Here is a 25,529-nt window from a genome sequence, read left to right as displayed (position 1 = left end):
ATGCCCAGATCTTGGTTTGTCTTCCGAGCTGTTGGTTCATCTGCATTTCTGCAGAGTGTATTCAACTGCTGAAGGACTTCATCTGCACTTCCTGGCTATCTGGTGGCAGCTGTACCCTTCCTGGCTGAGAATCTGTATCTTCAGGCATGTTTCCTGTGTTAGGTTTCTTGTTTTAGACATTTTTGTCTCTAAAGAATGTGCTGTAGTCATAATAATCAATTATCGACATAATGTGACAACAATGACCACACAGCCAATGAATATTTAGTTTGTGTAGGTTTACTGTTAGCCTACATTAGGTAGAGGCAACACTTGCTGTGACTTACTTGCTAAATGACAAAAAGAAAAAATAGCTTTCTGCCTTGTTGTAGCCTAATGTCAGGAATAAGTTTGTTAAACATTTAGCACGGTCTATAAAATATCAGATTATGGTGTCACTCAGCGTTTCTTAAACCTAAAGATGATATCCTAAACCTCTCAACTGAAAGATATTCAGATCAATGTCATAGAAAGCAAAGAAGTCAGAAAATATTCATATTGAAGAAGCTGCAATCAGAGAATTTAGATTTTTTTTGACTCGAACTGATTATCAAAATAATTTCAGATTAATGTGTCATTGCAGTTCGACTCAACACAGGGAAATCGAGACGGCTACATTTTACAGGTGAACTTTACTTAAATAAAAGCACTAGAACCACAAAGTAAAAATTCTCCGTTACAAGTGAATATAAAATTTGACTCAAGTAAGTAGCAGCAAACCATATCAACATAAAAGTAGTAACTACACAGTGTGGTCCCTTTGTGTGACATACAGTATTATACACAGTGAGTCATATTGTTGTATTATTACTACTACTAGTGCATTGTCTTATGAATAAGCAGGTCAAGCTGGGGTTAGCTCACTACAGAGTGTTGCGTATCCTCTAATAGTGCATCATTTTTTATAAGTAAATTATTTGCAATTATATATTATGTTTGGCATACTTCACCAATGCTTGTGAATTTTCATATATTGCATGAAAAAGGTGCTATATTGCCCACTGCAGTGAAGTAAAAGTGCATCTAGTTTGCACCATATTCAGCGTTCTCAGGTGTTTATTCTCAGGCGCATAGTTAAATTCTTAGGCTTGTATGAAGTTTTACAGCCCAGTGAACATTCACTTCATCCACAGCAGCATCCATTATGGCTTTACAGTGTCTTCTCTTCATTATTTTTATTCTCAAGTGTTTTCAGTGCAAAAGAATTAGGCTACTTCAGCTTTAACAAAAGGCCACATTTGACAGGCAGGAAATAACCTGCGCATGGAGAGGCACATTTACAGCAAAACGTCAGAACTTCCTGTTGTGGAGCGCTGCAACCTGCCGCAGAGAGTCTCTTTGGTTTGAGCTCAGTCTGGTTTTGCCGCTCACCTCCTGCCACTGAAGAGCTCCATGGCTGCTCACCACCTGCAGTTAGAGGCAGGAGAGGCAAATATCAGTCCACTGCTGCACAAATTAAGAAACAATAATAACGCTCTCACCATGTTGTTGATGTCCGTCATCATCTGGCTAGTTCTGTCCAGGTGAATGTTGAGGACGGTGGTTTCCACCCAGGCGTTATCTGTGTTCCTGCAGTCGTCCACGTAACCCTCAAACACCTAAAACAGAATCAAGTTGAGACAAATGATTTTAAAATAATTATCACTCATCCATTTAACCCTCGTGTCGTCCTGCGGGTCAAAATTGAAAAAAAGTTTGAAAATGTGAGAAAAAAAAATTCACAGTTAAACTTCTGATGTCCACATTTTTGGGAAATTTTTGAATATTCTTTGGTGGAAAAAAAGAAATTTTAAAAATGTTTCTTTAAGAACATTCACAAAAAAATTTTTTTGTGAATGTTCTTAAAGAAAATATTACAAGTGTTACTGACATATATGTAATCACTTCAGATATTTCTTAGGATTTTTGGGAAGATTTTTACTCATTTTTTTGAAAATATCTACAAGACTTTTCTTGCTAAATTTGGGGGATTTTTTTTTAAATAAAATTTTTAATGGAAATTATTAGAATTTTCTTCCTGAAGGTTTTTGCAAATTTTCAGAAATTTGGGGATTTTTTTTGCTGAATTTTTAGATTTTTTTTCAGACAAGGAAACAATGTTTTTTGGTGCCTGTAAATGAAGACAACAGGAGGGTTGAATTAACATAGCCAGATTGTAGGTTAAATGCCTCACAACAGCCAGTGTGTCCTGAACAGCAGAGCACGGACTAATTTAAGCTGCAAGAAGCTTTAGAAAAAATGCCTTGTTGTACCCTTTAATCTGTAGAAACCCTGTTCTTAAAGGTTAATCACCTTTACAATCTTACTACACAAAGTCCGGAAGCATGCGAATGTTTGAATCTCTGTGTAGAGAAAGGTTGAATGCCAGTTTGAGGAGTGGATATCTGTAAAGTGTACAGCGGTCCCTCACCATATCGCGGTTCACTTTTCCCGGTTTCACTGTGTCGCAGGTTTTTAAATTGCATTTGGTATTTTTGCGATATCTCAGGATTTTGCCGTATATAGGTATTTTTATATATATTATTTTAAACCATAGCATCAGTCTCCTGTATCAGTGTTCAGCATCTCGCCTTATCCACAGTCCTCAGTAAGGAAGGTAACTATCGGCTGTCCTAAAAGTTGCTAAATGACGTCAGCGCCTACTTTGCATAATTGACCATTTTGCATGTAATTGGAATGGACGTTGTAGGAGAGAGGAATAACATTGTGGGAGAGACGAAAAGAGAGTAAAAAACACCCCAAATGTGTTTCTGAACTCAAGCCGTGCAAGTCGAATGCAGTGATTTATTTTAGTATGACAGTGAAGAAACATTTTCATTTACATCCCGCTCAGGACGGGCTGTGCAGCGGCTTTGCACATGCGTGATTCATTTGCCGTCTGGACAAAGAGGGGTATGGGTCTCCTCTAATCAGGACTTCTGTGGGGTTACTAGACTGACCGCCTGTGAGTGCTTTGGAACGGGGAGGAGTTCACAGCAGCATGTTGTGACTCAGTCCACCTGCTAAGGGCCAGTGATGATCAGGCAGCTTTGTCAAAAATGAATTCTAGATCAAAACTTGGAGTCTTCAAAAAGTTTTCAAGAAAGAGTCTTTAAGCAGTCTTCAGATTCTGATGCGAGTCATGTTTATTCAGTACAGAGATTGTAAGAACAAACATGAGCAAAATCTCGAGATTTTAACTGCCTGCACAAAGAGTAACATCGTCTTTTATATCTGTGCAAATTTCTTCTAAACACACCGCTTCCGCCCCAGAAAGTCACAACCCATCGTCCTAAGACACAATCAGATGCCCATGAAGTTATCGTATCCAAAGTTGGACCCCCTCCTCTTTTTTTATTTCTGCTAGGTTGGCATTATTTCTGCTCGGCTCAGCGTGCCCCGAGTTTCAACTCATGAGCGCAGACGAAGAGAGGGCATGAATTTCCTGTCTTATGCCTTGTATGGGCTCCACAGGCTTCTGCTGGGTTGCTGCTTTCCACAGGATTATTTAGTGCTTTCATAACTTCTACTGACCTGTTGGATCTCCCCATCTCATCTTTGTTAGCTCTTAAATCTGATTCACACATCCCATTTTGTCTAACATAACCCAGCGATAGATGAGGAACCACTGTATATGCATACTGTTAACTGCTGTGCTGTGATGTCATCAGCCATCTCTGCAACTGGACATGTCTGTGACTTTCACAGGAGCTTTTTCCCCTCTTGTTCACCATGTTTCATATCAATTACCACTTGTTAGATTGGTCAGTGAAGCACTAGAGCAACACAATATGGTTCACGATGATTAGAAAACTGAATCACTATCTCTTTCAAGGAGAATTTATCACATAAATCTTGTATTACATTGCATTACTTTCAACCAGGTGTGTCTGATAAAATGAATACTTGCTGCAAACTCCAAACTGGCTTTCTGTGAAGCCAACTTTTCATTCATGTCCTGGCTGCAACTTTAAAAAAAAAAAAATCAAAAACTACCGGTATATAGCACATCACCAAATACTTTAGCAATGCTTAATTGTTCACATTTTTTTCTTATTCTTTGTTAATTCTGGCTTGTAATTGATTTAAACATTTAATCCAGTGCATGTTATTGCTGTCTCTGTTCATCTCTGGGTGCTTTTTCTTCATAGTTTTAGTAATAATGTGCACTCCTTTCATTTTTATAGTTGTCTTCTAGTAAGATTCAAAAGGAACAGTGGAGAGAAGGGCGGTGAATGCAGGAGAACCAGCAGGGGAATTACATGCAGCAAATGATCCATGGCTACCATCTGAACTGTGTGTCCATGTGATCTGCCCTCAAACCATTCAGTTACCCTTCAGGTTGCAAATTTATTGCCATTTTCCATTCACTGGTGTACTTTTTGTTCTTTGCTATTCCTCTGGCTGCTTTAAAGTTCTGCAAATCCAAAGTGTTGAGCAGACCTACCTTTGTTGCCTCTGACGCTTTTGCATTTATCATTTCATACAGCTTCTTTCCCATGGTTCTCTTAAGAATCACTGGCAGGCGATCAGCAGAGTCAACAGGCCCCTGATGTTGTTTTTTTTTTAACAAAACAACAAGAGAACAGAGCATTTATTTGAACAGCGAAAAAACAGAAAGAACACCTGAAGTGAACACACAGCAGGACTCACCGCAGGTAAGGCCAAGGTTCCTCGACTCTCATCAAAAACTGCAAGGTACTCCAAAGCGGACCTCTCGCTGTCTCGCCAGCTAGAAAAATCAATGTTCAGAGGATTAGATCGTGCCAGACAATCCAGTGGTGGCGAAACAATCTTCTAAAAAGCTCTGCTAGGACAACCAACCGTGTCAGCACGAGGTCCAGATTCAGGTTTGGACCCAGATGGGCGAGTGCACCTCGTCCCCTGATTCCCGTCCTCCCTCCTGGGTTCCTGGTAATGAGACGATCCGTATGAGACATCAAGACGCGCTTGCAAGGTTACTGTAAGTGCTATTTGATCTTGTATCGTACCTGTAATTATCTAAGGCTGTTGCTTCTGACCTGCAAAGACAAAGAATAGATGAAAAGTATACAAAGACAAGAGGAGGTTGTTGTGGTTAGATAGTGGACTTTATTTCAAAATGCAATCTGAAAAGTGGTGTTCATGAGTCCCTGAGGATTAATATATTTACCCATCCACACTGTCGCCACTGCCTTCAGAGGCGTAATAAGTCGGCATGTAAGAGCTGAAGCCGACCTGAAAAAGAGGACAAGAAAACCACCTGAATCCAAAACTCTCAGCGTTTTTTCTGAGGCCCTGCAGCTCATAATTTCATGGTAGAAATTGACGTGAACTACCTCCCACGGCACTTTCTCCTCAGGCACAGGGAAGCGTTTTTCTTTGGTGTTTGGGTAGTGAAGCTGGCGGGAGTTCACGTGGAAACCGTCCTCTTTCTCTGACGTATTCATCAGAGAGTCAGTGGTGTCGTCTGTTGCGTTTGAGGCTGCAGGAAACAGTAAAAGTGGGCAGGAGGTTTGGGAAAATACGAACAAGCACTATGGAAATGTAGTGTAATAGAAAACAGTAAATGCTGACTCAGTAATGGCATTTCTTTTGCACCAAAACCCTGAGATTTCAAACTGTCCATAATCCACTGCAGGGCTTTGGTTGACTGGAAAACCTGATGAGATAAAGTAAAAAGGATCAGATATTTTACATAACTGCTTAGGCGAGGATAAATATGATTGATTTCTCCACAGGGGACATGTGGAAACATAACTCGACAAAACATGAGTGCACCAAGACGCGTGTGATTGTAACTGTGAAATGTAACAGACGCAGGTGCGACATCACTGACAACCACAAATCAGGTCACAACCTGCTCCTCTAGTCGGGCCAGTCTTTTCACCATGGCGGCAGAGCTCGTTTCCTCTTCTCTCTCCTGGCGATCGCTTATGATGGTAACCCTTAGAAAACAAACAAGTGCAGTATGAGTGTGTGTTTGCAGATCACTCCCAAAAAATTAATTAAATACCAAGCAGCAGCGAGGCTCAGTAAACTATCTCCTTCATGGTTACAGTTTTTATACAGCTGTCATGTTTTTATCCAATTTTTTTCATGAATACAAACAGGCACATTTGCCTAAATGCCAAATTAGTCCTGTAAATCTTTTATATATGGGTCAATATGTAATTGCAGGATTTTTTGTATCATAGTTGACAATTTTGCTGTTTTCAGGCCAAAAATCAACATGGCCGCCTACAACCAAACACCACATGGCATTTTTACAGAATGATTCTTCTAAATATTATATGTACAATTGTGTAAAATTGAAAGTTATTTATAGAGATACTGTAGTAAACCTATTGATATGCGATAAATCCACACTTGACTCACACACTACTTTATATTAAATAACTCAGAAAGCCTTGGAGTCTTACCAGTCTTTTCTACAGGAGGAAATGTGGAGCAGGTCATGTGATCTGGAATTAACATCTTGAGAGGTGTTTTTGCAATGGGTAACTTAGTTGAAAGTGATTCTGAGACACAGATACAATTTGTTATTTTCCATAAAAAATTTGATATATTGCCAAAAAAGAAATATCTGTCACTATTATCTGAGCTTAATCAGAAGAACGCAATCAAAACAATTTTCAAATAAGCTCATTTTATGATTGTTTAGATAATTAGAAGGTGGTTGTTATTAAATTTGGATGGTTATTTAGTTGACATTTTAGTGATATTCAGTCATTTTTCATGAATAAGTGATTGTTTCCATAATAAATAATTATGGAATATGTAAAGACATGATCATAATGAACATAAAAACATTAGTATTTTTCTACTTTTATTAAAAACGTATGTAAGATATATGCTATGGACTTCAAAAGTCCCTGAATTATATATTGACCCATTTATACATTTATATATATATATATATATATATATATATAAGTAATACTTTATTCACATTGTACCTAATAATCTGACCCATTTTCTGACCCAAGTTCATTTTCAACCAAATTTCACAGAGCTGGGCATCAGAGCCACAAAGCTTGTTACAATCTAAATCTTAGGAATTCCAGCATTGTTAATGCGATACAGGAGAAATAAAATGCTGTAAACACCGGTATAATGCTCTTTTCAAGTTAATTAAATTCTAAAAAATGTGATTCCTTATAGTCTCTCGGGGCTCATAAGAAACAATTGGAATCACACTCTGGTTGAACTGCTCACAACTCAAGCATATTAAACGTGCGATGATGCATAGCCGGCAGCACTCTCAAGGGTCATTATGTATCGACACTCGGCTCTGTTACTGTGGGATTTTACTTTTGGGCTGTATCCAGGATGCGTCTCTCCACACTCTGGCTCTGCTCCTGCTGTGCAGACAGCAGGTATCTGTCCTTCATCAAGGCCTCCCAGGACAACAGCTCCTCTTCCTCTATCGGAGGAAGCTCGTTCTCTGAAAGACAGCGTTGCGTGCTTTACGTCACCACATAACCTAATTCTGTGTGCACACATGTACGCACATCCACACAAAAACAGGCGCCTGAATGACAGACAACTTAGGATTGAGGTAAAACAGAAAGGGCAAATGTCATCACAAGGACTAGAAGTACTCCATCACTCCTTATAAATGATGAAAATATTATAATTAAGTCGTGATAATATCATAATCATCTGACATCCACTGTTGATGAACACCATGAGATGTGGCTGAAAGCTCGGAAAGAATATCCAGGAAATCTGTTCTATGCTTGGATTTTTTTCAACTTTTCTATCAACACAAAATCCAATTTCTTTTTCCTGTAGATCTTGCTGCTGTTGTGGGGCTTTGTGTTCTTATTTTTTTGTTGTTGTCTGTCTCTAACTACAATGTCTTTTGTAGTTACCGTTTCATTCGTCTGACAATTTCTTCCTTACGATGCCAACAATGTGGCTCCAAATTTCACCACTGCAATCCAACATCAGCAAGCCAGTCACTTATTGCACAGAAAGTAAAGTTTTAAACAAGGTGCTGAAGCTAAACCAGAGAAATCTTCAGCAGAAATAAATAATTCAGTCCTTACTGAACTCTTTGTATACGATGGGGGGCCTCCGCAGCACCACGCTCCTGATGAAGAGGTAGAGATGACTGAAGATGATGAAAGGAGGAGGGGCGGCTGGACGGCTGTGATACTCCTTAATCAGCTCATATCTCTGAAACTTCCATATTCTGTCTGTGTTGTCCTGGACTTCCTGGAATGTAAAGCTGAGCAGCAGCACAAAGAAAGAAGCAGAATGACAAAGAGGGGCAGTGATCACAAGGAAAAGAAAACAAGCGTTTACATTGAACTTGCAGAAAAAGCATGTTTCTCACTAGGATCTTGGAGAGAACTTACTTAAAGATGGCTATGAGCAGGTTGAGCAGCAGTATGTTGGCAAAGAGCAAGTAGACACAAAGCATGATGATGGTGAGCCACTCGGGGAAGGCCGGTGTTTGATTGTCATTCAGCACGGGACACTTGGGCTTCAGGGGGTCGGTGCCGTTCATTGTGCAGGCGTCGATGTTAAACGCAGCGTCTGCAGAAAGCATTAACAAGTACACAAATACAAGGGTGTCAAACTCTTTCTAGTTCAGGGGCCACGTTCAACTCAATTTGATGTTAAGTGGAATGGACTAGCAAAATCACAACATAATAACAAGTCCAAATTTTTCCTTTGCTTTAGTGCAAATGGGTACATACTGAAAACATTGACATTAAAAGAACTATCTTTCTACAAAACATTATGAACAAGCTGAAATTTCTTAAGAAAGGTAAGCGAAATTTCAACATTATGCTTCAGTTTATCATTTACACATAATTTACTGTTCACAGATTGTCTAAAGTCACAAAACATTTAGTCACGGGTATCTGGAACTGAAAAAACACAAAATGACAAAACTGAAACAAAAACACAAGGAAGACAAAAGGAAACAAAGCAACAAAAGGAAACACAAAGCAACAAAAAACGAGGAACAAAATGACAAAAACGTGACACAAACGATAAAAGTCAGACAAAAAACAAGACAAAAAATTACAAAAACGAGAAAAAACAACAAAAGCGAGAAACAAAATGACAAAATGAAACAACTATATGTGTACACAAATTCTCACTTGACAAAACTACACAGTGTTGTAACTGCAAAGACAGATCTCCATCTCCACTCACTGTCAATGTTTTCGGGGAAACTCCCGAATATGATGAGGTAGGGCTCATAAACCGCCCCGCGGACAATCCAATCCAGCCGATCGTCATTCTCGATGAGAATGCCTTGCTTGGCCACACCGTATGCCACCACCCAGATACTCAGCAGGAACATGAAGAAGAACATATCCATCATCTGGAGGAGAAAAACATCTGTCATGAGCAAGAAACACTGCAAACACTGCAACCACAGCTGACAATCTCAGAACTTGTCAGTCAGTGCCCTGCTTATATCACTGATGTCAAACATATGGCCTGCAGTCCAAAACCGGCCCACCGGAGGGTCCAACCAGGCCCAGGAGATGACCTTACAAAATGAATCCTTACTGTGAAAATATTGAACATTGTGCAATATAATGTCAGTCAGCAGCGACAACCTTCACCTTTTGTTGCACAAACAAAATGATGAAAACTGTGCACACAAAGAATAAACTGAAATGAGTGGAATCGCTGAAAGTAGCCGAATGCAAATCCCACTGAAGTCTGGTGTGGCAACAAAGAGACCAGCTGTAGCACTTTGTTCAAAAACACCTTTTATAAAACACAAAGAGCAAATTTCATCTGCAGACACCAGATGGAGGCCCACTGAGGCAGAAGGCTCTTTTTGTATTAGATAAAAGGTGTTCTGGAGCGTAGCATTTTGTTCTCTGCTGTTGCTTCCACATTACATCAGGTCGCCATTCATTATATTGGAGTGTAACTCTCTCACCATCCTTTTCACTATGATGATTTTAGGTCCCAGGGTTCGGCTGATGGTGAAGATGGCCATGAGACGGAGGCAGAAGACCACAAAATCGATGCAGAGGAGCACTTTCCCCGGATACAGTAGCTTGGTTGTCAACCTGAAGCAGAAAAACTTGGTGATTCATAGGTAATCCAGTGGGTGGAGAGATTTCTCTGACCCAAAGTCTCTGAGTGTCACAGACAGAAAAACATACCTGAATGCCAGGCCAATAATAAACAGGAGGATGGACAGGACATCTAAAATGTTCCACAGCTCGTTGATGTACATCTTGGCTTTCTTACGAAACCCAAAACCATCGGGATCATGAAACAGCTGAGACAGAAAAAGACAAAACAATACCGGCATGTTGAGATTGTGATATTTACTGAATGTAGTAAAACAATATATGAGCTCATTGGTTGAGTGGAACCTTAAGTAGGTGTCATTCAGTAACTAAAATTGGTCCATGAAACAAACAGGACAAAAAACCCGGTTAAGAGGATAAAATATTAAAATTAAGAGAGGAAAAAGGTCTGATTATAAAACCTAATAGTGTTGTTTTAGCCTGAAGAACAGTCAAAGTATCCTTAGATATGAACAGTGTTTATAAGAAGATTTGTTAACAGCCTGCTAAATTTCACACATTTACAAAAGAGACAAAAAAAAGTGTTATAGCTGACCACAGTTCACTGAATTGTACACAAGACTGAGAAACTGGATGGTGAAGTCTTTTCTTTAGCCCTCGTGTTGTCCTGCTGGTCAAAATTGACCCGTTTTAAAGTTTGAAAATGTGGGAAAAAAATATATTTTCACAGGGATGCTCTTGATGTCCACATTTTCAAAATTTTTGGGAAATCTTTGAACATTTTTTGGCGGAAAAAAAAAAGAGAAATGTTCAATATGTTTAATTAACCAAAATTCAGCGAAATTTCTTGCCATGTTTGGGGGATTTTTTTAAAAAAATAAAACTTTTAAAGAATTATTGGAATTTTCTTCCTGAAGGTTTTGCAAATTTTCAGAAATTTGGGGAATTTTTTTGCAGAACTTTTGGATTTTTTTTTTCAGACAAGGAAGCAATATTTTTTGGTGCCCATAAATGAGGACAACAGGACGGTTAATGCAACTGAAACAGAAATTCTTCTCATTGGTTCTTGCAACACAATCATTCATACACTGCCATCTACTGGTACCTGACTGATTACATTGCAGTCCCTCTCTGGTCATTGAAGAAACTTCTAAAAGTTCATCTCAGTGTATCAAAGTCACATACTTAAATGCTGTTGGGTTTTTTTCAGTTTTTAAAATGACTCTTTTTTTTTCATTAAAATAACCCCGTTGTGCATTAAAATAATTTAGGTCACATTCCTCTAGAAAGGGCAGATCTACCGTCTTCTTCCACCCACCTCTCCACTCTTGCTGCTGCTCAACACACCAGCTCGTGACGGTGACGCTTTCCAAACACTATAAAACTACTCTACATCAAGCTGTAGTATTACATTAAACATACATGTTCAACTTGGAAATCGATTCTGAGAACGTTGATCAGAAGTTGATTAGAGTGGTTCTACAAAAGGCTGTATTTGTTTTTCTATAACTGTCATTGCCATGGTGCATTTTCAGGTTGGAAATATTCCATATAATTTTTGTCTTATTTTGTGTCTGTTTTTTGCTATTTTGTGTTTCTCTTTTTGTCTCATTTGTGCTGTTTTGTGTCAATCTACGTTTAGATGATTTTGTTTTGTGTTGTTTTGTGTGTTATTTGTGTCATTTTTTTTTTGTTGCAGCCTAAAGTTTAGGGTTTTTCTTGTTGCTGACTCCAAAAAAAATCCAATTTTACACTTTTTAAACCTATTTTGGAAAAAGAGAAGCCTTCTATTAGGGTTTGGCTGTATTTTTACTGTAATATTATCATGCTCCCTGGACTAGTTAATTACACCTGTAGTTCCCAGAAACACTTTTATGATCTGATACTAAACGAGTGCAGAGGACCACTGTTTATAGCTACAGAAGTTTGTCATTCTGTTTTTGGTTTTACTCAAATAATGATATCATGCAAATCTGCAGAGCAGCTCTTAGATAAGGTCGTATATCTTAAACCTAGATTTGCTGTCAATAAACTATGCTGTCATTATACCGTGTAGAGAACCAATACAGGAGATCAACACGAGCTCATAAAGAACAAATGACTGACATTAATTGTTAGTTGAAGCCAAGGAGTGATGTGAAACTGCAAATAAACAAAAGCACTGTATTTTCTTTTTTTTGCATCGGTTTTGTGCGTCCCAGCTGCTGCCTCTCACCTGTCTGACCTCCTCACACACCAGAGAAAGCAGCCAGACGTAGAGCAGCAGCTCTGCAGGAGACGGTGACGTCTGGAAGTCAATCATCAACACCACAGCGAAGAGGAAGAGGAAGGCGAAGTAAGAGACAATATTCCCGTAAAACTTGGCCTGAGGAGAGTCATACAGACACACCAGCCTGGACCAGCTGCCCAGAGGCTTCATACGCCGCAGGCTGAGGACACAGAGGTCACTGGGGTTAAAGACACAGCCTGAAGTTTTCACATTTAACTCCTCATTTTTCTGCAGGTGAGATTTGTGACACCTATTTCTCGTTTTACCCCCAGCTGGCCTTTGAACCGTCTACTTTTATGTCAGAGCCATACATCATGAGAGTAAACTATGAGTCAGTTTTCAATGTTAGCTTATACTTTGTCTGTGTCACATATCCTGTCATGCATGTATCCAAATGTGTGTTGTGTTTTCCTTGCTTTCCCACCCCTCCCTCTTCTCCTATCCCTCCCCCTTGCCCTCCTCTGTCCCTCTCAACCCGCCCGGCCAGCAGGCAGATGGGTCCCCCCTATATAGAGCCGGGTTCTGCTTGAGGTTTCTTCCCTGTTAAAAGGTTGTTTTCCTTGCCACTGTCGCCTTTGGGCTTGCTCTGGGGGTCAGGCATATGGGTTCTGTAAAGCGTCTTGAGACGATTTGACTGTAATTGACGCTATATAAATAAAATTGAATTGAATTGAATTTACTTACGGGGTGCGAGCGTTTGTTCGGAGCGTACTTCCTGTCACCTTCTCCACCGTCTTCATCTCCTCGCGCTTCTCAGTGTCTTTCTGAATGAGTTCATCACGTCTAAGGGGGAATTAGAGTAACAATGTTGACCATCGCTGATGATGAAGTACAACCAGTCACACAACTACACTGCCTGTCAAAAAAAAAAAAAGGTGCTACCTGGATTTAACTAAACAAATAGGTAAGAGCCTCCCATTTGATAATTACTGCAGTGGTGAATATGTTTGAGCTGCAACTACTTATTTAACCCTTGCAGTGAGGAGCTTCTCAATTCTTAGACAGCCGTGTTGGAAGACATATCCTGTGGTTGTGGAAAGGATGGTAATCTGTCTCAGGGTCAAATTATTGGCCTGCATCAAGCAAAAAAAAAAAAAAAAAAAACTAAGAAGATTACTGAAGCTAGTAAAATCAGGTTAACAACCGTCCAACGTGTTTTTAAAACCTGAAGGATAGCGAGAACCATCATCCACGAGGAACAAATGTGGTCGGAACAAACTCTTAGACGATGGTAGGAAATCAACAGAGTTTAGGTTACACTTGAAGCACAACAGACAACATGAAAACCCATTCAGTTTGTGCCTAATGGTTTCAGATTTATCCCTCAGATTACAGTTTCCACAGCTCTGACGTGCTCTTACAGGACTCACCTGAAAACCAGGAAGCCAGTGTAGATGAGAGGGAAGAAGACCATGCAGACCAACACCCTCCACACGGGGTTGTCCACTGAAAGCTCACCACACCAGATTTGAGTGAGAAGAGCCTGAAACACAGACATTTTGTTATTTTGTCAGCAGTGAATTCGATTCAACACCAATGACTGATACCTGGATCTCAAAATTCAAAAACAAAACAGGAAGCTACTTATCAAATTAAATTAAGTGATCAGTGGCACAAAATATCCGTTTTTATGTTACTTGAATGCCATTTTATAATATACACCTCAATTATTGCTCCCTGTGACAACATTTTCAAGTCCCAACACTTCAGGACTCACTTCCAAGTTATAAACATGTTAGAAAAGCTGCAAAAGAATAAATAAAATCTGTCTCCTGCTCTACCTGAACACCTGGCTGAGCTACAAAGCTTTTATCATTGGCCTCCAGAGCCAGTCGCAGACACGTCGTTCTGCCCCACAAGTGTGACGCTCGAACCAGCAGCTTCCGAGCTCTCTCCTCGTCGCTGCTGTGGCACTCGCTGAACACACCTACAACACACACACACACACACTGGAGATAAGCACTGATCTTATGAAATCACAGTCAGTAAAGCCCCCCCTGTGTCATACCTATGGCGTGCTGCTCATAATGATTGGCGAGCTCCTCTATGTCCTCCGCCTGGTCCCCGTCTCTGTCCTCTTCTGCCATTTTCTTCAGGATCTTACTGGCAGCCAGAGCGGCAGACATGCAGTCTCTGCACTGTGCATATGCAGATACAGAAACATGCAAGGTCAGACACACGCACACACCAAACAAAACACTGCTTTTAAACTCTGTGTCACCTGCTCCCAGGCTATTTCAGCCAGCTCCTTGTTGTTCTGCACGATAGCCCAAAGGAAGAGATCTGTGCCTGGATCCCTCTGAACGTCAGCAGCGTCCTCCCTGTTTGGAGCCTCGGAGTCTGCCTCACTTTTAGATAGCTAAAGGGAAAATGGAGGACAATGTTACATGAAATGAATTGTTTGTGGCCAGGAGACAGCCAGAATTTCTGAAATATGGATGTAACTTAAAGTAGTTGAATATTTTAATTTAGTTGGTTGAAAAACATAAGCTCATTCTGAATTTGGCAGCAGAAACATGTCTCTAAAAGTTGAATATTCTTGCTTGATATTGGATTTTTAGTTGTTTAACAATTCGAGGAGGAGCCCACTTGCCACATTTTTTTTTTCATATTGCAGCAAATGTTTTAAATAATTGAAACGTCTGGACCACAGGCAGTGCAGTTTAACTCTCAGACTCTGTTACTGTGGAGCCATGCTGTTGTAATACTGTATGAAGAATGTGGTTTTATCATAGTCTTGTTGAAATAAGCAATATAATCCCAGAATGGATGGTCGCACACACACTCAATATCCTGCATGTATGATTCTGCATTAATAGTGCCTTAGCTGATGTGTTTTAACTTAGATTTAACTTGTGTGTGACTGTGTTCACTGCTGAAAGTCTTCCATGATTCCATGCATTGATCTTCACTCGTGAATGTTGCCTGTTTTTAAAGCAGTGCTGCCAGAGGGCCCAAAGATCACAATGATTCAGTGCTGATTTCCAACCTCGTCTCTTTGAGTGAAAGCATTTCTCTGGGTTCTTTGATTCTTTTAAGAATATGATGCATTGCAGATGATGAATTCCCCAAATGCTTCGGAATTTTGCATTGATATGTTTTTCTTAAATTAATTGTTTGAATGAATTGTACTATTTGCCCATGCAGTCTTTAGAAAACTTGTGAACCTCCCCCCATATTTCCTCCTGACAGCCTCTTTTAGATGACTCTTTTATGCTCAATCATGTTATTGCCTTAATCGTAGTTATTTTTAGCATTACACTAATTTTCCAGTCTTTTGCTGCGTCTGTCCCAGACTTTTTTGAAATGTGTTGCTGGCATCAACCACAAAATGAGCAAACATATTCCAAAAAACAATATTTCTCAGTTTTACATTTTAAATGTTGTCCTTGTGCTATTTTCAATTGAATGTAGGCTTGAAATGACTCACAAATCATTGAGTTTTGTTTTCATTTACATCTCACACAGCATGTTCCAACTTTTTGAAAAACAGAGGTATGTAAAATGATGGTATATCCATGTATTTGCTGGCGTAAAGTACAACAATATTGGAATTAGAGTTTTCAATTTAAAAAAGTAAATTCTCACAGGGTAATTACACAAACAAGACAACTACTCAGAGAGTGCAGTACTCTGCCAAGGCTGCTCAGTCTGATTTCTGATGGATAAATCCCGATTAGTCCGCAGTGGTGGATTTTTAGTAGGATCACAATCATGTGATCATTAGCAGGCAGCTGATGTAGTGTTCACTTGTCATAATTACAGTGATGCTGTGTCACTATCTTGCAATGATTCAGAAATCTTTAACAAATCCGTGGATCCAGACTACAAGCTACATCACTGCCAAAATCTGATCACTTGGTCCTCGTGTCATTTCTGACCTTCCCTGACAATTTCATATAAATCCATTAGTTCGTTTTTGAGTAATGTTGCACACAGACAGACAAACAGACGGATAAACGTGCACCGATCATCACATAACTCCGCTGCGTTCCTTGGTGGCGTAATAAAGAAAGCAGAGTGCATGGGATATACTATCAGTGGGTTTCAGTGGTATTAAGGCAGCTGATTCATATTCATTCCAATGGATTCAGCTGAAATATAGCCTCAGACTGTTGGTCAAAGTTATGGTTTAGAGAGAAAAAGAAAAAGCTGGATAAACATACTCACTGACACTGACATGTCCTCTATTGACATGTTGAAATGGAATGGGATGGTGGATTGGGGGTAGATGTGTCGGGTGAAGCTGCCCAGCAGGTGTCGCACCTCGTCAGAGACGTGAGTCAGAGAGATCATTTCTCCTTGACCTGTGCGAGCTCGAGCCCTGACGGCGAACGCTTGCCTCCGGTTGCGGCGAGAGCTGTGGACCCGCTTGGCCAGTTTGCGCAGAAAGAAGCAGCTGGGCAGCTGTTTGTAGAGCTCACACAGAGTTTCCTCGTCCTGCAGGAAATCCCTCAGACTCACACCGTTCTCCAGCAGCAAACTCACAAACTCAGGTTTGTTGCCAACCAGAGCAGAGGACATGGCCCAGTGGAGGTCACTGGACTGGAGGATGGAAAAATAGGCAGGAGAACAAGACAGAATCAGCATTTGGAGCGCTGCTTGTATAGTATTATTGATTTTCACTAAAGTCTCAGGCTCTGAATTGGAAATATAAAAAAAAATTCTGGATGATTAGGAGAGCAGTTTGTAGAACTGAGCAGTGTTTTATGGTACAACTGTTCTCTCCTCCTCATATCAAAACATTTTTATGATGTATGATTTTTTAACTTCCTGTGGCAGTGTGTTGTTACCTACCCAGCTGACAGTTTCACTTTTTGTCCCTTTACAGTGGTGGCACAAGGCTTTTCTATATTTGGAGTGCATTTCTAATATGTGGGTCAATATATAAATGAGGGAGTTTGAAGTCCATAGGATATATCTGGCATGCATATTTATTAAAAGTTAAAAAAAAATAAGGTTTTTAATGTTCATTATACTCATGTATTTACAAATTCCAGAATTGCTTATTATGTAAACAATCAGTTATTAATAAAGAAAGACTGGATATTACAAAAACATCAACTAAATAATCGTTCGAATTTAATAGCAACCACCTTCTAATTACCTAAATAATAATAAAATGAGCTGATTTGAAAATTGTTTTGATTGTGTTCTTTTTATTAAGTTGAGATAATCATGACAGATATTTCTTTTTTGGCAATATATCAAATTTTTTATGGAAAATAACAAATTGTATCTGTGTCTCAGAATCACTTTCAACTAAGTTACCCATTACAAAAACACCTGTCAAGATGTTAATTCCAGATCACATGACCTGCTCCACATTTCCTCCTGTATAAAATACCGGTAAGACTCCTAAGGCTTTCTGAGTTATTTAATATAAGGTAGTGTGTGAGTAAAGTGTGGATTTATCACGTCAACGGGTTTACTACATTATCTTTATAAATAACTTTAATTTTATAATATTTTAGAAGAATCTTTCTCTACAAATGCCATGTGGTGTTTGGTTATAGGCAGCCACGTCAACTACTATAACTGTCAACTATGTTACAAAAAGTCCTGTAATCATATATCGACCCATGTGCTGTATGTCACATTTGGAACAATATAGTTCTTAACTGAGCAAATTCCCCTTATAGTTGAATTTATGGGAATGTTAATTTAAGTGTAGTGTGAAATATGTCAATGTGCCACCAGCATGTTTTCTCATTCAGTCAATTACATTTATTTTACCTTATCTAATCTTAAGGAGGCTAAATGTTGCAACACCGAGTTAAGTTGAGAAGATAGCCTTTATTTCTAAGCTCTGCCTCTGAGACCAGACAGGTGGAAGCTATGGGCAGGGAAAACTTTGGCTAATGTAAAATACAGGAATTACTACAGCCAATACCAGTACTGTTTCTAAGTTTTATGATGGACAGCTTACAGCCAAAGTGTCTTCTGAGCAAACAAGACAAGTAAAAGCATGATCCCACTGCCTGGCAAAAATTCCTCACTCCAACACATAGCCAGCTCTAACCTGGATATGGATCAAACGTATTAGTGCTCTAAATGCTGTTTGACTTTAGTTATCTCTTCATTCATCACGCTTTAGATGCCAGAGATCATACAAAAACTCTAATCTAAAAGGAGAAGATGCCCGAATCTGGTCTTATATCTGGAACCCTTTGATTACTAACCTGTCTTATCTCAGTACTACTGACCTCCAGAGCTTCCTATCTGATATTTCTACCAGTTCATAGCAGTGCAGAACCGGCCCCGCACCTGAGACATATGATGATGATGATGTTAGTATGTATAAAAGGCAAACTCACCTTCCACTGGCTCTCCTCGGTGAAGATCTCAGTCTCCGCTATGTCCACACGGTTCCAGGCTATAGCCAGCTCCAGCTGTCTCCTCCAGGTCTCAATTCCCATTGACTCACTAATCCTTGAAGCTGAGTGGAGAATTTAGAGTGATTTTATTTACTGCATATGACAAACATGTTCACGTGTAGTTTAGTTTAGGCTGCAGAGATGCAATCCTTCTGTTACTAAACCGTTTTCTCTACAAAATAGCTCAAACATCTAATGTCCCAAGACATTTCTGACTGTCATGAATCCATCTACTGATTATTTTCATTGTTTGCTGACTGATCTGATTTTTAAAATGATTCTTGAATCATTTGGTTCCAACATATTTGGTGCTTGTTTTGATTAACCTACATTTTACCACTTAAACATATTTAATTTATCGCAAGAAAACAAGCTAATTCTCACATCTGACCAGGGAATATTTGGCATTTTTGCTCTATTATTGAATTCAAGGATGAATCATACATTTTGCTTTCACCAGTAATGCACACCAGCAGTGAAAGAGTTCAGGTTGTTGGTAGGACGACTTTACTCATACACAAAGATTCTAGAGTAAAATCTGTGGTCTCAAAGGACAGAAAGACAGTGGATGTCCTACAGTCGCTGAGTGAGCAGGGCGACTACACAATAATCTGTTTTAATTACTCAAATGGAGCTCAGTGATGGAAAATCTGGGCAAAGCAGTTTAGCTAAAATGATGACTCACTGTGATCAAAACATTAAGGAACTGACCACTCTTTGCTTTAGTGCCCACTGAGTCTGTACTCTTTTATACACAAAAAGCATTAAGCTAGGTCTAAATGTGTTTCATTAATCATTCATAAGACTGTCATGAGGTTGAATGTCTTTGGTAGAAGCACTGCATTACAATGGCAATACTGCATCATTTCCAAAATAGATCAAGTGTGGCTATCAGTGTCAGTCTGTACAGAAATGCAATCATTCATGTCAAAAATATATTTTCAATCAGGATACATTTGATACCACAATCCACTTATTTATTCCTCCGAGAGGCAACATTATATTGGCTAAAAGCTGCTTTGGCACTTAGCCTTTCCCCCCTCATACTTAATGTTGTGTCGTTCTCCTGCAGTCAGCTACTGAGCATCTGCTTCAAACACATATACTGACCTTTAAGTAGTGCTTGAAGAATGGCTACATCCACATCACCTTGTTTGTCTTCGCTTACTCTGAATACTGTCAGCAAGTGAGGCATCCTGATGATGTCCTGAATCTGGAACAGGAAACAGACAAGATGTGCAAAATCTCACATCAAATTTTGTGCAAAATACTGTGATTTCTGGTATTTTGTTGTTTAGCTGCAGGAAATTGTTGGATGAATCAGTTACCAATGCCAATAGGGAACATTATGTGGTTGGGATAGGAGTGAAACCACATTAGAGCGGTTTCACAGAAGCCTACCAACAATGTGAGGCAATTTATCAGGATGCCGTGGTTCACTCTATCCCATATGGCAATAATGTTCAGTAACATTAAAATGAAGCAATTACCAGTATTGTATGTGTGTATATACAACTAAAAAATTACATGTAACCCCGAAAGGACAAGAAAATTTCCCAGAAATGCATCATACTATAATGTGATGTGATGTGATACCACATATAATTCTTTCAAAAATGCTGCCAACATTCATAAACATTTTCATTTTCACTGTCTGTCTGCCACTTTGGTGTAAACTCAAATATCTTGATAACTGATACAAAAACATGTGTGTCCATCGTTCCCTGTTCTGATACTAGTGATCTAAAGTTTCTAGACACCTAGTTTTTGGATTTCTATTACATGTTCTACACATATTCAAGGTTTCTTAAAGATAAATTCCTTGCAGATCCTTGAATTTTCCCTGTAGCACCATTAGCAGATCAAACGTTAACGTTTAACTGAAATATGCCAACATCTGAGGGATGAATTGATGCAAAAAAAATCTACATTCATGGTTCCCTGAAGATGAATCCTACTGACTTTGATGATCCTCAGTTATTTTGGTGATCCCTGAATTTCCTCATGAGGTTTGTGATTCTGAAAGTTTCTTGACACTTAATGATTGACTTCCATTTAACGTTCTACCAAAATCCAAGGTCCCTAAAGGATCAGTTCCAAGTTTTTATACTTCAACATCGACATGATGGATTGGTACAAACAGTGTGAGCATTCGTGGCTCCCTGATGATAAACCCTTTTGACTTTGGTGATCATCTGACTTTTCCTGAATGAAATTTCACTTATGGCTATTATTGAAATATTTCCACAACTACTGGAAATCCATTACGGCCATGCGTGGTCCACAGAGGATGTATCTGATTAATTTTGATCAGCAGATTTTGTGTCTATTGCCATCATCATGCTCAACTGATTCCCATCAGTCTCAGCTGAACTTTGCATTCGATGCCACTTGGCTAATGTTAGCATGCTAACACACTAAACTACAATGGTGAACATGGTGAACATTTTACCATCTGAACATCAACATGTTGTCCTTGTTACTGTGAGCATTTTAATATTAACATTAGGCTTTAGCAGCATTGTTGTGTCTCTGAACAACCTCACAAAGCAGCAAGCTTGAATATCCATGTCTACTCTGGAAACAAAAACAGTATTTTGGAAACAAGTTTGTTTCTGTTGAGGTCATCAGTATGTTCACATACCTTCTTGGTCCATTCTATGATTCTGAGGTCGCGAAAGGTTTCATATTCTTGACCAAAAAACTTTTTCATCAGCACATGGATGAGGGCGATCGTGACCTGGGAAACTGGCAGTCCTGACACCTGAGCGATTACATCTGCTATTCTCCCAGAGCCCTCCAAGATCACACATGGTGTCCCATTCAGCATTGCATTGTAGATGGTCTGAGAGCAGACACAGTAGAGTCAGACAAGTCACTTAAAGATGAAGAAGGAGGCAGAAAACTGCTGACTCACATCCAGAGTGCCTGGTCCCCCATCCAAAACCACACACACCACAGGGATGGTCACACCGGTCTCTGGAGGTTGGACGATAAAAAATCAATATTAAGAGCAACACAGACAAAAACAATCACATTTCAGATGCTATCAGCTGATTTTGAAGATACTGCAGCAACTGCTTTTAACCTTTGTTGCCAAGACGCTTTAAGGAAATGCATTTCTCTAGATGACTACGCAGCTCAATCTCCACCCCGTAGCGCCCGTGGGTCCCATCGTCCACCAGCAAGAAGTGGGTATGGTTGTTGTCAAGACACGACAGCTGTCCCTGGGTCTTGGTGTCCATTAAATAATGGGCAGGGAAACAGCCCTGCAGGGGAGGAGAAACAAAAACCCTCGATCAGACTGTGTTAGGCTGCTGACAAACCAGAAAAAGACAAGCGACTTGTGTAAATGTGTTAACCTACATCTGGCTGCACCAAAGCATCCCTATTGTGAATTATTCCCCATGTTGCCACGCCGATGGCCACAATGTTGCCTTGAACGGAGCTGCTCAGGGCGTAATCCCTCACAGCCTGCCCAACGTGCTTCATTACACCTGCGTGGGTACCACCAGTGATGATCCAGGCACCTGCAGCGAGTCCATAGCATGTGTTAAAAGCGTGTCCATCAGTACAACAACAACAAAAAAGCACAAGACACCCCTCTCATCCACTGAGCATAGGAACACACTTTAGCAAGGGTGTGCTCGACTGCTGGATGCTTCAAACTGATTAGGGGTATGGCAAAGAAGAAATTTAATTGAGGTTTAATTTGTGGGGTTGTTTCTGGACAAGCGACTTCCCAGATGTTTCAAGTGACAGTAAACAACCAGTAGAAATCCCAGGATTAGCTTTTTTGTTTACAGTTAGTATACAAGTAAATAATTTACTTTATAGAAACACGACCCTTCAACTCGTTCTGCCAAAAGGAATGAAGCTTCCTTGGGGTTGCAGTCAACCCTCCTGTTGTCTTCATTTATGGGTACCAAAAATATTGTTTCCTTATCTGAAAAAAAATCCTAAAATTCAGCAGGGGGGTGACCTCTAAACCTCTTAATGCATGAATCTGAATGGAGTTGGAGAAACAGAAGAGGAAGGAGGTGGCACACCATTTACAACCACACGCTTTAATAGACTTTCTGGCTATTGATTGGTGCATATTAACACCTCACACACACACACACACACACACACACACACACACACACACACACACACACACACACACACACACACACACACACACACACACACACACACACACACACACACAGCTATCTCTTTCTCTGGTTTCTGACCTGTTGTCTGGGCCACTTTGATAAGACCTCTGTGGAACATGTTCTTGAGACGAGTCTTCAGATAGAAATTCTTGGCCCCTCCGGTCACTGAGATGAGCAGGTTTGGAGGGGGAAGTTTCCACAGCTCTGTCAGTAAGTGGTACAGGGCTTCTGGGCTGGTATCTGTGGACACTCGTACATACTGACAACACACACAGGATGAAGTCATGCAGGCACACATTTATACACAGTAATGTTATTAGAGTGGAGAACAATTCCTGCTTCACCTTGCCCTGCTTTTGCCCCAGACCACCAAAGGCGATGTCTCCAAACGCATCAGTGGGCATTTCACGGACGTGTCTGTGCTTGTTCCACAACTCGCCCGTAAAGTCCTCTGGCTTGATGGCTTCATCGGTGTGACTGGTCTTTGGGTAGCCACATTTACACACATCAGCTCTGGAGGAGAAACAGAAGCCAGGGAGTGTCACAGAGAAATCAAGATAAAGGGTCATTCCGTGTGGTTTCACCAGATGGTGGTTGCCACCAAGGAATACCCCCAAGGAATATCTGGTCATTTCACCTGGAATGACCCTAAAACAAAAGATTGGCCATTTGGACATAGTTGTCAGAATTAACATGTACACTACCATTCAAAAGTTCGGGCTCACCCAGGCAATTTCAGGTTTTCCATGAAAACTCACACTTTTATTCATGTGCTAACATAACTGCACAAGGGTTTTCTAATCATCAGTTAGCCTTTCAGCACCATTAGCTAACACAATGTAGCATTAGAACACAGGACTGATGGTTGCTGGAAATGTTCCTCTGTACCCCTATGGAGATATTAAAATCAGCTGTTTCCAGCTTGAATAATCATTTACCACATTAACAATGTCTAGATTGTATTTATAATTAATTTTATGTTCTCTTCATGGATAAAAATTATTTTCTTTCAAAAATAAGGACATTTAAGTGACCCCAAACTTTTGAACGGTAGTGTATCCATCCATCCATTCTCTATACACCACTTTATCCTCACTAGGGTCGCGGGGGGTGCTGGAGCCTATCATAGCTGACTCGGGCGAAGGCAGGGGACACCCTGGACAGGTCACCAGTCTGTCGCAGGGCCACATATACAGACAGACAATCACACTCACATTCACACCTACGGACAATTTAGAGTAATCAATTAACCTCAGCATATTTTTGGACTGTGGGAGGAAGCCGGAGTACCCGGAGAAAACCCACGCATGCACAGGGAGAACATGCAAACTCAATGCAGAAAGATCCCAGGCCCACATCGGGATTTGAACCGGGGAGTGCTAAGTGCTAACCACTCTCCCACTGTGCAGCCCGTAGTGTATACAGTTGATAGCAAAAGTTTGACCGCCACTGGGGAAACTAAATAAATCGATTTTTTTTCAATTCCTTCATGAAAAATACATGAAAAAGTTAATTCAAGCTTATCCAGATATTTCTTTGCCTATATCAGATATTGAGAGCGTGATAAGCAAGTAAGATGTCTTTAAGTGGCAACTGGTGCACCAATATCAGCTAAACCTTCTTGCAGCTCATTTGCAGTCATATGAGACTTTTGTTTTTCTTTTCCAGCAAACTGAAATCCGGTTTAATCTGGTTTTCTCCATCTTTCACATCCTATCTTAAGTTCCCCTTAACTGCCATTTCCTAATAACAATTCAGACAGCTGGACAGGAAAGATGGAAGACGTCTTCATAACATTTTATAGCCTTTTTCTGCTTTGTAGACATCAGTTAGCTTCATTTTCTTATCCTCAGTCAGTTACTTAGAAGATCTCACGGTTCTTCAGAGCAATTAACAGTCATTAGCTGATGCTCTTGACCTGCTTTAAGTTCTAAAAAGTCAATTAAATCCTAATGAGTTAATTAAGTTCTGAGATTTTACAATTAGAAGGCTGCCCAAGCTGTCCATTAAATTAGTTTTTTTAATGTATTTTTAAAATTATTGTGCAATTTAATATGAAAAAGAATTCATTCTTAAAGCCTGTTTGTTGCCAGAGTTGTATGGGCTTCTTTTCACTACAAATATCAACACAACTTGCCCAAACTTTTGCATAATGCTGCATGTATTACTGGAAACCACTAGTGAATTCAATTATCATGCATTTCCCCTCCCAGCGACGTGCCTCTGCATCGCTGTGCAGCAGCAGCAGCAACCACAAGCTCAGTTAAAACACCATCATCACCAAATAAACAAATCATAAAGCATCTCATCCTACCTGCCATCTTTCTCAAATAAGCAACACTCCTTCTTGCAGATGTTCTGTTTGACCCAGGAGGAGAAGGCGTAACGCTGGAAGGAAGGCGACACAGAGAGGTCTTTAGAGGCTTTGACTATCCGGAGCACCGCACTGTTAATCAGCCGTGGCCCCGACTCTGCATCCCCCATCCTGGTGCAACACTGGGAGGCAAATCCGTTCACATCCACCTCGGGCTGCCGGCTGACAGCATGATAGGAGAGAGGAGGCTCTGCAGTCGCTCTCAGCACTGCATCAGTGATGTCAGAGCTGCTGAGGATGCTGCTGATACCCGATCAGACCTCAAACTCGCTGCACAGACCAGGAGGCAGTCGGGTGCCAGCAGTGGATCGATGGACGACTGCATTACTG

At 40.2% G+C, this 25,529-nt stretch overlaps 1 protein-coding gene across 1 annotated transcript; it reads right to left on the bottom strand.

The window, feature by feature from the left end:
• Positions 1-652: 652 nt before the first annotated feature.
• Positions 653-25,529, bottom strand: trpm2 (transient receptor potential cation channel, subfamily M, member 2). Its single transcript, XM_051959191.1, has 32 exons — positions 25,140-25,529; positions 23,170-23,338; positions 22,904-23,084; positions 22,032-22,195; positions 21,754-21,934; positions 21,583-21,644; positions 21,310-21,510; positions 19,776-19,878; positions 18,606-18,727; positions 16,459-16,833; positions 14,510-14,647; positions 14,297-14,426; positions 14,070-14,215; positions 13,659-13,771; positions 12,973-13,071; positions 12,235-12,448; positions 10,149-10,267; positions 9,920-10,052; positions 9,175-9,346; positions 8,364-8,544; positions 8,052-8,233; positions 7,312-7,444; positions 5,858-5,945; positions 5,575-5,659; positions 5,337-5,482; positions 5,171-5,235; positions 5,010-5,039; positions 4,843-4,929; positions 4,672-4,750; positions 4,466-4,567; positions 1,521-1,637; positions 653-1,446 (listed from the first exon to the last, which is right to left on the bottom strand). The coding sequence occupies exons 1-32, from the start codon at positions 25,307-25,309 to the stop codon at positions 1,330-1,332; spliced, it is 4,404 nt and encodes a 1,467-aa protein (XP_051815151.1). The 5' UTR covers positions 25,310-25,529; the 3' UTR covers positions 653-1,329.

This window comes from Acanthochromis polyacanthus, chromosome 14 (genome assembly GCF_021347895.1).
Source record: "Acanthochromis polyacanthus isolate Apoly-LR-REF ecotype Palm Island chromosome 14, KAUST_Apoly_ChrSc, whole genome shotgun sequence".
NCBI classification, from domain to species: domain Eukaryota; kingdom Metazoa; phylum Chordata; class Actinopteri; family Pomacentridae; genus Acanthochromis; species Acanthochromis polyacanthus.
Note: the sequence above shows the minus strand (reverse complement) of the source record. Positions and strands in the feature narration are given on the sequence as shown.